Here is a 13719-nt window from a genome sequence, read left to right as displayed (position 1 = left end):
TCTCCTGCTTTGCTTTGGCCGTTCTCAAGTTTCGGAAAGATCGAGATAAACTGGCTAGCTTCCAACGTCCACACTTTCGACCTATCGTTGCACTTGCAGTTCATTAGAGTCGCCAACGTCGCACTGTACCCATCACAGCAGTTTGGCGAAGCAGTGCAGGTCTTGCCGTCATTTTCGCGGCCTGCTGTTCACTGAAGATGACATTGAGTAAGTATTTACTTCCCACAAAATTCGTTCACGGAGATTTTTTGAGTAGGAACTATCAGTCTTCGGAAGGGGCCCGATTTACCTGCCAACTTCCTGCTCAATAGTTTTTTGCCAGATGTATTCGCAACGTGTTTTTTGCACGGGTTATATCAATTTTGTACCCCTGAACGTTCAAGGAAGGCAACATTAGGAACTTGTTCCAGGAGAATTCAAATGGGTAGACTGGTTTGTTCTCTCGAAGACTTTTGACAAGCCAAAAAACCCGTATTTTATCTTTGATGCTGCTTGTCAAGTAAAAACAGCGTTACAAATACCCACGCTATAGATTTTTCAAATATTGTTACAGGTTAGTATAATTTAGAGGATGTTAGTACTTTTATTTGTATGAGCAACTGTTACATGCTCTCGAATAGTGCTCGTCAGACGGCAGAAAGAATGCCTGCGATGGAGAAAGAGCGTGAACTGCTGTGGATGCTTCGTGGTGAACTCAAAATTGAAGATCTTGGCGCCTTGTCCGATTTGGAGACCACATTTCGATCGTTTCACTGCTTTCAGCCCCTAGGTTCGCTTACGCGATCGCGGAACCCCCGAGGCCATCTATTCACTTAATCCTTCTGCACTACACGTTCTCGAGGTTTATATAAAAAGTTTGTTCGCATGCGAACAAAGCAGATCATGTGAGATTTGAATGCAACATGTGCTGCAGTTCCAAAATTGAATAACGATGTCTCCACGAGATCGGGATGCTGAGAATTGCCGGTGGAACTGGCATCTATTTTTAATGAGCAGCAGTTTTGTAAGAGGCGTGTTCAGGAATATCTGTCCGGTTCAACCTATCCTTTAATTAACACAATCATCAAAATTGTTCTAATTTTGACAGGTTGAATGTGTTTTGCCTGTGTGATGCTGCTGTTGTTCCAAAGTTTTACATGGAATGACGTCTTTTCCTGTGAGGAACTTTCTTCTTTCCCAAAAGAGATTAAAAGTTTTGCAGGATAACGTCCCAAGCCTATTATCAACTAGGAGCTTTTCGCTTCATTAACCGGATACCGCATCATCAACGAAGAATCTGCTTCTCTCGAAAATATCTTCATAAATATAAGAAAAATCTGGAAGTTTAAAAGACATCCAAGAGAAGCCGCTCTCCGGGAAATCTCGGGCCGATACATCCATGAAGCGGTTCAGAGAACGTAGACTAGGATTAGAACGACCCTGAACGGTTGTGGAGGCACAAGAGCTATAACAAGCGCCCGAATATGCGAAGCAGTATGGAGAAGCAGTACCCTACCCTATGGAGAGAAGAGCTATAGAATCGCCGGAGAGGCGTTCACTAAGTCCTCCGGACTTCTGAAACTCATAGGCGGCTTTCCCGTGGAACTCGAGGAAATCCGCTGCACTAATAAGTGGGATGGAGGAAGTCATCCACAACCTCTGCTCAGGGAGGGCTACCGTTGGTGGCCTACGGTTACGCAGCCATCGCTTCGTTGATGGCATTGTACTTATAACATGTACCAGTCAAGAGAAACGAATGACTCTCGAAATCGGCAAAAGTGTAGGAAGACCGGTCTTTAACTCGAACTGAAAAGGCTGATGTTTGCGAACAACGGAGGGTCGCAAGCGCTAAACTAATAAAATATACACTAAGGATCAAACTATGGATATTTAGATTGAGAAGTGAACATAATGAACGACCTCACCTCCTAGGCAGGAGTAAACGAACGGCGTAGGGAGCATAAGCGAGCATGGAGGGTACAGTACACGAAAAGAACAACCGCCCTCACACTCATCCCTCAACACTACTGTCCTCGTTGCTCTGACCAGTGCTACAAAAACTTGGGTGCTTCGCAAGCAGAAGAAAAATGCCGTCAGCGTCAATATCCCACCAAAAGAAGGATGGTAGGAACATCAGAAAAGTGAAAGAGGTGATTTTTCCTAGATCAGAGATCAGAAAACTTGCCACATTTACCCAAGAAAGTGAAGTGAGATGGATGGACACGTGATACGTTTCAGCGACAGAGAAGAGAAGGGTCGAGAACAATTGGATTCAGTGAGAGAACACACAATCACCACATGAGAGGCTTCGAGCTTACGCCCAAATTTCCTTCCGACATCCTTTCTAAAAAAAAAAATTCGATGCTATGAGAGTTGCTGGGAAAGCTGAGCGCTCGCGAAAAAACAGGTCACTGACCAAAATCTGCACGCAATCAGGAAAAACGGATGCACTACTTGCATCCGCCAAACCAAATAGAAGAACCGGCGCGGTTGGTGTTGGTAATGCTTCTTGCCAACACTAACAGTAATTATAATCATTCATTGAGATAACAAAGATGAGAAATATTCATTTTAAAAGATTACAAGATCAGTTTCCAAAATCTGCTTTTTCCAGAAGGACACTGCAAAGGTAACTGCCGATTAAAGCATTGCAACAGTAAGTTCCAGCACTTTGAACTACTACTCTCCACTGTTTTTCTTTGAGTTGAAATTCCAGACTTAAAACTAGATCCAGAAATCGGTTTTTGCGAAAGATGGAGGCGAAAGCGCAAAGTACGACCTGCAGAAACAGATATCGCTGAGGCGAGACAAGTAAGTGGATACGAACTGAAATAATCGGAACATCTATCATCTATGGATCAGAAGTAGTGGAATCACTAAATCGTTACGTAATTTAAGGAGAATGTAACCTTCTAGGCAGTTGGGACATCATTCGTCGAACATCACTTGACGATCGAGCAACTTAAAGATCTCTATCCGGATTCATATATTCATCACGAATTCCCGGAACGCAGCGATGGACTGCACAGCGAGGAGGCAAGGTAACGTGGAAATTTCTCTCGCTAAGTAACGTTTCTCAGGAAACCCTCGCATGAGGCGATCAAAGCCAAATCCAAATTTTTTCAAATGTTTGAAAAAAAGGTAGGGATCGCTTCGACTCACTTGAGCCTTCTGAAGTGATTCTGCGAGATATGAGACGCCTAATTTGATTGCCACGCAGGACTTGAATTACAAATGGTGCTTCTGAACAGTTCGGGGCTTAAATATTTTATACTAATTGCACAGTAACAGAAATATGAGTATTCTACATACACTCGAACTTGGGTTGCACTTGAACGGAAAACCGCTCGACCGTCTAGCTTGAACCTTGATCGAACTTGCTACCAATCCCTGGTGAGAGCAGACTGAAATTGTAGCATTTTTATAAGTAAAAATAGAAGGTGCTGCGGGGTAAGGAAGAGAGCTAACTTGAGGGGAAAGCTCACTTGGAGACTGTATGATAGATGTCCGATACGAAGTCTCTCTTTGAATTTGCCTCATTGCTTTATAGCGGTGAAGATCTGATAAGCCGCGCAACCGCAACATTCTGTGCATGACATGAAGCACTTCCTGACCATCGATTGCATACAAGACACAAGAGGAGTCAATACTTGAGCGATGTAAATAATTAACAATGATACAAACAAACAATACATGAAAAATACTACAAACCACTTAGTGGTCGACCTTGTCGTCACCTTCCTACAAAAACTCTATAAAATGGCATTACAAGCGCACTTCGTAGCTTCACAAGTTTTTCTCTGCAAACCGCCTGGCTTTCTATGCTTTGCAAGAGAAGTTCGGAACTAATCAGTTCAATTTAAGGCATCACCCCACAAATCTGGGCTGACACTGGTTCTTGCGGGTAATGCCTATACGGGGTCGTAGATTGTGGGGAAGAGGGGGAATCGGGGGGGGCCGGCTGGTGCCGATGCTTTTTTTTTTATGTCTTTTTTTAAATTAATTTAAAATACGCTTATTATATCATGCCGGTGTTTATATCGGATTTAAATTATTGTTTATATTGCGTTTCTTTTCCCGCGCTCTTTGAAGTAATTACTTATTCTTTTTCTTTCGCTAGTTTACTTATTCGTATTTCGCTCGTTTACCCCCTATGTATGCTGTCGCGGCGCGAGGCGCGGGCGTTGTTAGATAGGGGCGGGTGTAGGTGATCCAGCGGCGGGGACGCTGGGGGCGGCAGGTTCCCGGGGCGAGCGGGCGGTTTCGGTCGTCGCGGGAAGAGGGTGATTTTGTTCATCTCTCCCTGTATCGGTGTGGTACGACCCAAGAACGCTGTTTCTTACGACGTCCCCTATTGCAGCGCGCCACCCTTGCGCATCTGAAACGCGTCCGCGTAAGTTCGCGGTATCGAGAGTGGTTTCACTCATCCCTCTCTAATTGTCGTTAAAAAAAACGGCATGTGAACTGCTTTACTACCAACGAGGTATGTTAGAGCACTCCTCTGTGTACACGTTCCGATCCCTTCAGCAGCTTATTCATTGCTTTTGCTTGAATAAGCTGGTGAGGAGACCTCATTAATCTTCGGTCGCAGCCTTCAAGTTATTTAGGATTTATTTCTTCACGTTTTCTTTCTAACTGCAGATAGTAGTGACATCATTCATTATCGGTGGTGGTGAAAAAAGGAGGAAGGAACGAACAGAGAGAGTGGCGAAAGAAAGACGTGGCTTCTTTCGCCACTTTCGAAAACCACACGGAAAGAGGGAAATTTCGGAGGGGAGCCGATAGTATAATTTAATGGCTCAGAACAAAACGGCTATAGTAGTAATAGTGAAAAGATCAGCAGTGAGATTGTTATATGCGAAGCATATGTACGATAACGAGGTGTTTTCATGTACTCCTGATCTTTCGAACATCCTCATGTGTCCATTCCAACAGCCCGAGCATTACAGGAAACGACTACGTGATGGGGGAGGTAACGTGCTTCCGCCACCAAAGGAAGAGAGTCTATTTCACGTGTTCATCAGACAATTCCATTTCAAATTTTGGCTACTTCTCACGGGTTCGTTGGACGTTTGGTTGATCTAACTCCGTTGTTAACTGAATACTGTTCCTCCATATGTGATCACGAATGGCTTTGTTTCCAGGTGCGGCATTTCTCTCAATAGCCGCTTACTTCGTTCATTACGCACATGGCTACAATGAACCGCTAAACCTCTACTGTGCCTTCATACTTTTGCTTGTTGTGTTGTTCATGGGTTTGTTATCACTGTGGCAAGAGCAAAAAGCGAGAAAAGTAAGCTCAGCCGTCAAAAAAAAGTCCTCATACCACCGAAAATAATTTTCAGGTTGTAAAAAGTTTCACAAAGTTACTTCCATCAAAAGCGATTGTTATCAGAGATTGTGAGGAGAAGGAGGTTAACATCGAGGATATTGTCGTCGGCGATTTAGTAGTGATAAGGTTTGTGAAATTTAAAATTCACTAATAACCAGTGGGATTTGCTACTATTATGTTACACAACCTTAGATCCTTAGGCTCCTCTGCATCTCTTTTTCTTTGAAATGTCACTTCTACCACTAATACACCCTTTACAAATATTTTTGAATTGAGTTTGAGTTTGAGGATAGTTCGGATAAAATCAAAATTCTCCCATCAAAGCTATGAATAAGAAAAATCTCCATGACATACTGGGTAAGAAACAGATGTCGAAGAAGGAAAAAAAAACAAAACTATTGAGATCATTTTTAGGGGAAATGTAGTTTGAGGGCACTCAGTGGCGCCTTATTTCTCGACGCTCTAGTTTACTTTTTTTCTTAGTAACATTAGCTTACATGGCATAGATGCTCTAAGACTAAAGTTTAAGCTTGGGCCCTGACTGATTTAATTGTTTATTCTGAGAAATAAGAGCGCCACTGAGTGCCTTCCCCCAACTACATCCTACCCCACTTCTGTTAGGTCAACAGCGCTGCAACATGTAACAGTGCAACGGTGCAGCAGCGAGGAACCAGCCTCTTCGACTAAAATATCCCCTAATTGTATGTTCTGTAGATCCGGCTCCCGAATACCTGCTGACATTCGAATCCTTCAAACGAACTGCCTTACTATTGAAGTGTCTGAAGTGACCGGTGAGTTCTGTAACGAAAAAAGTGTCACATAAAAGAGAGACGCGTAATTTTAAGAACATTTCAATTAAATGCACTGCTAGAATTCGAGTGTTGGTGAGAAGGCGCCGTTTCCAGGTCAGACGGCCCCAGTTGAATGTACAACAGAGGCGGCCGCCTCACACGTTTCTGTGTTCGATTCGAGAAATGTCGCCTTCAAAGGGTCATACTGCACGGAAGGTGACGGACTTGGTATTGTGATAAGAACTGGAAAGTTTACAGTGGGTTTTGCTTCACTTCAATCCTTCATGTACTCAAAACACATTAATTAAGAATAGGAAATGCACTGAAAGCAGAAGCAAAAATATAAACAAACAGAAGTAAACAAAGTGTCATTTAAAACATCATAAAGGAAAAGTCGCTTCGACTTCTCTTACGCAGCTGAGGATTTCCCACAACCAGAAAATATTTGTCCGATCGTTTGAGTTGAACTTTGTCTCACTTTCCTCTCTTATTGTTGATTATGTTAACGGCTTTGAACCCATTGCGGCAACGTATTTGTTGAAGGGAAGATTCCGGAAAAGTTTCGAGGTTGAGGTTTCTTCACCAGTAGACAGGGGATGCGTATTCACAAGTGTCGTACACAGTAAGTACACACTTGAAAGAAAGAAAGACCAAACTTGGCTACTCAAATCACTTACCCTCACCCACTCAAGGCAGTAGAAGCTCCCGTTGATGTTTTGCTCGGTGCAGCCGATCCTCTACACATAATGAGATTCTGGCGAAATTTCGTTTCTATATATTGTGATGATTAAAAGTATAACTACACCCATGTCAAAGCATTTTACCGAACTGGATCTGCGCAGAATGTTTTGCTAACAAAAAGATGTTTCCGACCATGAAATAAATCAAAGATACTCTCGTAATCCCGCATCTTAACTTGAACATTTGCTTTTGCTGTGAGATTCTATCCAACATCAGAACTAACGACCACGCAGTAATCCAGAGGAGAATAGCTGTTGATGTTAACAGAATGGAGGATGTTCAAAAGTAGAACACGGCCTGCCTCCAACTCCCAAAGAATTTCACGCGTCAGCAGCAGTAAAATGAATGGAACTTTCTACATGTATCTCGGAAATATTATTTATTCTGAGTCTTCTTTGGGACCAGTAACTTGTCTCGTAATGTCTTCAAGGTAATCCGCTAGAATTCTCAAGAAGCAAAAAGTTATTTTTCCAGACCTGCTCATTGCTATCAATCGGATAAAGATAGGTACCGACGGCTGCATTTTGACCACACAAATATAATTTAGAGACGTAAACGTACGAGAACTCACATGATGTAAGCAATTAATCAAGCAATTAATGTAACAACACTCAACAACCAGTTCTTGATCAGGAAATTAAAGACGTCTTCACTGCACATGACTAATTCACGCTCTTTTTCTTGAACGAAATTTGAGTGGCAGAGGTAAAAAGAGGAAAATACCCAAAGATGAACTATTCTGAACGACGAAAAACGGGAGATAACAGTCAAAAGTTGGGAATTTTGCATAGCGAACGGACTTGGACGACATTGCGAGAATCCTTTGCCTACTGTAGTTGTGCTCACAAGCAAATATCCGATAATCAATGGAGATCATGATGTGTTTTGAAGAGAGAAAAGAACTGAAACGCAGGCTTCGTCCTGAACTGTATTTTGGTTTGTGGACTGTGGAACTGATGGATCTGCGCGTTTTCACCGCGAAACTTTGAGAATTATGCGTTCCCTATAGTAGCGTCAAAATGACATGAAGCACGGCGCAATTGCGTACGCGGCTTCTCTCGTGGAGGGGCGTAGCGGTTGGGAGCGTACCGGAACCCTTGTGGCACCACCCATCGCTGCAGATGATCTCATCTCAGTCCCAACTGTTGCACCCACCTCCCATTTCGAGCGCGTACGCAAATGCACCGTGTTTCATGTCGTTTTGATCCGACTATACCTATTTTTAGAGAGATTTCAACTTCGAAAATCTCCCGAACGCTGCCTTTAAAGGCATCACCCCACGAATTTGAGGTGGTACGGATTTCAGGTGGAGTATTCGTACACGGGATCGTAGATTATGGAGAGAAGGGTGATCCCGTCCATCTCTTCCTAATTGCCGTAAAAAAACGGCGAAAATACGTCTTTGGGCGTTCCGGCGCGCTACTTTCTACAACGAGTTTGATTGGAGCGCGCCAGCCTTGTGCACGCGCCGCACCTTCCGGGCCGTTTTTTACGACAATTAGGAAGAAATGGACGGGAATCACCCCCTCTCCATAATCTACTATGCCGTATACGAATACTCCACCTGAATCCGTACCACCCCAGATTCGTGGTATGCTGCCTTTAAGGTTCCCCACCACATATAATAGAACAGAGCCAACAATAAACAGCGCTGAAAAGGACTGAATAGACATAGAAAAACTGACATTTTTGAATCCATATCGCAAACTTAATTTCAGGTCCTGGGTGGAATAGCAAACCTTCACACGCAACTTCCACCTCCAAAAAGCAAACTCCAGACTGAACTTCGCATTTTCACGAATTTTATCTCAGTGCTGGCTATATGTATGGCTGTGGCGATGTTTCTCATCGGATGCATTGTCGCAAAGTAGGTGTCGCATGTTATAGAAACACATTCATTGGATGTGTTTATACTCCATCACTGTCCCACTGGATAAGAAGCAAAAATGACGCGATTTGGCCTCGCAAAACCGAAATGAAGAGACGTCCTATGAACGTCGTTGCCATTTGTGTTTGCTTGGGCGGCCGCGTTTTCGCACTTACTTAGCTCGCTCCAATGAAACAGTTGTGTGGCAGTTATGTAGATAAATGTAAATGGAGGTAGTGAGCATTTCTGCAGCGTACATTGTCACCGTCTTCGGATTCGAAAGAGTCGGACGCTGGCTCTTTTCATTCAAGAATATTAAAGCAGGTGCGCTCCATCAGAAAAGGTCCAGATCGCGTACGTTGAGCACAGCAATGATTATTCTCGAGTGAAAACAGCAATTATCGTCGGAACTCGAAGTAGCAGAATCCAAGAAACGTCCATTTTGTGATTGGTTGTCGTGGAACTCTAACGGAATATATAGTTGGGTCAAAACGACATGAAACGCGGCGTAGTTGCGTAGGCGGCTGAGCCCCAAGCGACGCGGCGAAGACAGAGTCGCGATGGGACCTGCGGAACTCACGAACTCATGCTGCTAGAAATCCTCTCGATCTCGATCCTCTCTCGATCCTAATCGCTACGCTCCAATGCACCGCTTTGAGAGCAGTCACTTACGCAGTTGCACCGTTCTTCAAGTCGTTTTGACCCGACCGTAACAATAATAGTGGGACAGTAGAAAACGAGTATCCAATAGTGTCAAAAGAAATGTGGCTATTACAGTATGATTTACGATCGTGTGTAGGTTCGAGAATGTGCTAGACCACTTTGTGATCGGATTTTTGGTGATTATTGTGGCTAACGTACCTCAAGGATTGCCAGCCACGGTGATGTCGCAACTGCGGATAATAGCACGAAGGATGGCTCAGAAGAATATCTATATCAAGAAGTTGGAACTGATAGGTAGGTGTTTAGCTGTTGAACTCAATTCATTCAACAAAGACCAATGACTTCTTCACTTTAGATGAGCTGGGTGCAGCTACGATAATCTGTGCAGATAAATCTGGCACACTTACGATGAACCAAATGGTTGTCACAGATTTGTGGTTCAACAGGAGAATGGTCACAGGTAGCTTGGTAAAATAGTTAAATTCTACGAGTTATCTAGAATCGTGCAGCGAGATATTCCTACTATTTCCGAGAAAGATCAGAATTACAGGGGCTGGTGTTGATCTAAAGCATCCTCACATTAGAACGATGCGATCTGCTGTCAAATCTGGTGGCGATCGTCTGGAAGAACCACTTCCCGACATTCTCACTGGTATTAAGGCCTTTTTTCTTTGAATGTGCCTGAAACTAATTCTAAAAATACCTTACAGTGATGTCGGTGTGCAACCGAGCTCAATTCGAACACGTACGACGTTCCATGCGTCGCGTCTCGACCATGCGGGCACTTCAGAAGTCCGCCTCAGAAGCGATGCTCAGTGGACCTGTCAAGAAACGATTCACCATTGTGTGAGTTTACCTCAAGACATGCAGCAGAAAAGAAAGAACTTCACCACCAGAATGCAGTTCAGCATAACTACCACGTAAATCTCAAACTTTCTTCAAGGGATTTTCCCTGCTCATCTGGTTGTTATTAGTGTGAATACTGGACACAGATTGTTTCTTTCGTATGTCTTTGTTACGGGCTTGTAGAACGCTTGTCTTACTTCAAACAAAACATTCATATTGCCGTTGAGGACGTACTGCTATTCCAAAACGAACTTAGAACTTGGAACCTTAGGAAAAAAAAGTTAATTAACGATCTCCGTTCAGACTTTCGCAGCGTAGTTTCCCAGCGCGGAAAACAGACAAATATAGGTTAATCATTGCAAATTTGATGGAACCTACGCTATATCATACTACTTCTCAAGCCTATGCACTGCACAGAACGTACCTTTGCGAAAACCAACAGAACAAAAAGCAGAGAACAAATGTAATAGAACCTTGAAGGCTAGTATTACTGCGATAGAAAACTAGCAATTAAATCAGAACACTTTGATGCCGTCAGAACGAAGTCCATCATTCCTAGTTACTTACCCTCAAATATCTTTCTTGCCCAAAAAAGGTTGTTAAAAAGGACTTATAATCGTAGAACAAGATTTCTATTTAGTGACACACGCACCGGGCAAGTGTCGGAACGGAGGCGACCAACTCTTCCAAGTGTGGAAGATCTCTCCGCGCTTGAGCAAAGTATTGATCTAGGAGAAGCCGCCTCCAAACCAACCCGTAAGCTATTCGAGATTAAGTAGTTTTCCTTTTGGAGACAGTAGTGTCAGAAATGCAAAGAAAGGGTGTTTCATGCGTAGTTGAAGAGAAAACCCCTTGTTAGATGAAGAAATCTTTCCTAAAGCAGTCCTAACTTCCTTGCTTACATGGCCTTGCAAGAATCTTGCAGTATCGTGAAACTACGCAACATTGTAACATACAACATAACATCAGGATAAATGTAGTAGGAGAGTGAGGAGGGGCGGGGGACACTCAGTCGTGCCATTATTTCTCAAAGTAAATAATCAAATCAATCGGGCCCTAAGGCCTAAACATTAGTCTTAGCTAATCTATGACATGTAAACTAAGGTTACTAAGAGAGAAAAGTTAGAGCTTTGGGAAATGAGGGCGCCACTGAGTGCCCACCCCTCTCCCAACTACATTTTTCCTCACAACATCATGTTGGAGATCAAATTGTTGCACATCAATGTTTCTCCGATTGGGAAACTTTAGGAAATCTCAGGTAATCCTCACGAATTGTAGGAATCTATCTAAAACGTGTCCCATCTGGGTTAAAAACTCTCACTCGCATCTGAATAATCTCCTCTTTCTTTCCGGCAAAGTACCGCAACTATTATAGTAGGGTCAAGACGAAATGAAGCACTGTGTAGTTGCGTAAACGGCTGCGCTCAAGGCGGCGCGGTTTAGATGGCGGTTGGAATAGATACGGGACCATCACGAACCGCAGAGATGGATGGTGCTCGCATGAGTCCTTCTGCATCCGAACCGCTACGCTCCACCGCCCTGCTTCGAGTGCAGCCGCTCTCTCAACTGCACCGTCCTTGGCGTCGTTTTGACTCCACCATAGGTGTCCTGTGCGTAATGGAGGTGAAAGATAAATCATTTGCAAGAATGGACCATATTCAAAAACTTGTACAAACTGTGCACAAATTTGAAGCTAATCCGAACAAACTATGACTGCAACATTACTGTTTGTTACGGGTGAGTCACAGTGGAAAATTCTATCCAACAGTCCTTTCTATCAAAACGAGCTGAAACCTGACTATCGCGCAAGCAGTTGCGCTCAAGGTGGGTAGGGGTCACACCCCGTCGCCAAAACCTTCTACGCAATTGCACTAAGCACTATGCTCTTTTCGACCTGATTGTAATTTAGTGTTAGCTCTTCCAAGAATGTTAAATTGTCTGGATTTTTATGAAGAAAAAAAGAAGTTATGCTCCCTTTGTCGAATGTATACAGTAGCGTCAAAATTTTCCGCACTGATAGCCGCGATGCAGCTTAAGTTGGGACGGAGCAGAGGAAGACTTAGTGTTCATAAATCGAAGAAGACGTGTCGTAGAAATCTGAGTCAGAAATGTCGGGCGCGGTCACATGTGTTATCGTATTTTCCTTCACAGTGCTTGTGATCTTCCAAACAAACGGCGAACCACTGTGAATATTCCCAAGAAGTGCCTAATTAGTGTCAGTAGAGATTATAAAGTGATTTTCATATCCGTTGATGAAATATGCGGGTATCTTATCAGTGTCATCATTTTTTCTTTGTAGATCTTGGAACAAATCGAACGAAAAGTCGTAAAAATGAGATTTTCGGCATTCCAAGCGATGTAGCACTTGTTAAGTACGTGGAGCTGAACGCGAGTGTGGAAGCTATTCGTCAAAGATATCACGTTAGTTGGGATTTCTTCACTAAATTATCAACTAGTCAGCATGTTTGTTATAATCTTCAGAAGCCTTTTTCCATTAATTTCTTCCAATACAATGACGTGTACATTTTTTACGCTATCCTTCACTGTAATTGAATTGAAATTATGAACTGTCGCTATTACGTCTTGTTCAGTCAGTGCATGAGATTCCATTCAATTCAATCCGTCGATGGCAACTTGTTGTCTGTAGATGTTTGGCTGATGTGCAGTGCCCTGAAAATCTTCCCGAGCTGAGAGAAGTGGGTACTCCTGTTCTCAAGTCTTGTACTATTTTAACAAAGTAATGAAATTTAGAAAGAAGCGCGATATGTGGTAATGATGAAAGGTGCGCCGGAAGTGATTTTAGGGAAATGTAAGAAGGCTCGTGTTCAGAAAGACATTGTTGACGTTGACGATAAGTTCAGACAGGATTGTCAGGTGTTTTAGTGAAGACTATCAGCGCTACGCAAAGGATCAACGCGGCGTTGTTTCAGACAGCATGGGAATCACTGGGCAGTTCTGGACGAAGAGTGATCGCCTTTGCCCAAGCTCATTTCAATGCTTCTATAAACGCTAAATTTGGTTCCGGCGAGGATCGTTGGCCAGAAGATCTTGTTTTCCTTGGGATGGCTGCCATAATGGATCCTCCAAGGTAAGCTTTGCAAAAATGCGAATTTTGAATCGAAAATCGAAAAAAGTATAAGTGAGGAATTGTCCCAGTTTCCAGGCCGGAAACAGCTGCCGCCATTCAACAGTGCAAAGGGGCCGGAATCAAGGCAAATTTGCCATTTCTTTCCCTTTGTTTGGATATTTTTTGTTCTCTCCTCTATCTGTAGTCGTCCTGCTAATATAATTTGGAGGAATGTCTCTATCTTGACCATCTAGGTTTTCATGGTTACTGGTGACCATCCTACAACCGCAAAGGCGGTAGCAACACAGATTGGTTTGATAGGTGACGCGAATGGAAAGGTGAGTGATGCTGTAGCAGTCCTCCATTCCTCTTCTTTTTGTCACTCACTCTGTCCCATATAGGCTTTTCTATCTATTTGTTCCTTTTTCCACTA

At 43.3% G+C, this 13719-nt stretch overlaps 2 protein-coding genes across 4 annotated transcripts; one reads left to right on the top strand and one right to left on the bottom strand.

Moving 5' to 3' along the window:
- Positions 1-197: 197 nt before the first annotated feature.
- On the top strand, positions 198-13687 carry RB195_005589 (uncharacterized protein; the record flags this gene model as incomplete). 3 transcript variants are annotated; one of them, XM_064178186.1, is made up of 21 exons in its annotated part: positions 198-207; positions 2594-2635; positions 2696-2790; positions 2896-3020; positions 4929-5038; positions 5124-5272; positions 5325-5437; positions 6026-6102; positions 6217-6359; positions 8562-8710; positions 9510-9667; positions 9729-9833; positions 9924-10025; positions 10084-10219; positions 10860-10975; positions 12519-12640; positions 12811-12915; positions 12971-13093; positions 13150-13307; positions 13383-13431; positions 13541-13687. In XM_064178186.1, 21 exons carry the CDS (start codon positions 198-200, stop codon positions 13685-13687), a joined length of 2334 nt encoding a protein of 777 aa, XP_064035260.1. The 3 variants fall into 3 exon arrangements, with proteins under 3 accessions (XP_064035260.1, XP_064035262.1, XP_013298909.2); XM_013443455.2 differs by lacking the exons at positions 198-207; positions 2594-2635; positions 2696-2790; positions 2896-3020; positions 13541-13687 and having other exon boundaries at positions 4846-5038; positions 13383-13491; XM_064178185.1 differs by lacking the exons at positions 198-207; positions 4929-5038; positions 5124-5272; ... (13 more) ...; positions 13383-13431; positions 13541-13687 and adding an exon at positions 643-769 and having other exon boundaries at positions 2896-3024.
- RB195_005590 (uncharacterized protein) lies at positions 3253-3564 on the bottom strand (the record flags this gene model as incomplete). The annotated part of the gene is made up of 2 exons (XM_064178187.1): positions 3253-3383; positions 3465-3564. The coding sequence occupies 2 exons, from the start codon at positions 3562-3564 to the stop codon at positions 3253-3255; spliced, it is 231 nt and encodes a 76-aa protein (XP_064035261.1).
- Positions 13688-13719: the final 32 nt, after the last annotated feature.

Source organism: Necator americanus, chromosome I, assembly GCF_031761385.1.
Source record: "Necator americanus strain Aroian chromosome I, whole genome shotgun sequence".
Taxonomy (NCBI): Eukaryota; Metazoa; Nematoda; class Chromadorea; order Rhabditida; family Ancylostomatidae; genus Necator; species Necator americanus.
This window is presented reverse-complemented; position numbering and strand designations above follow the sequence as displayed.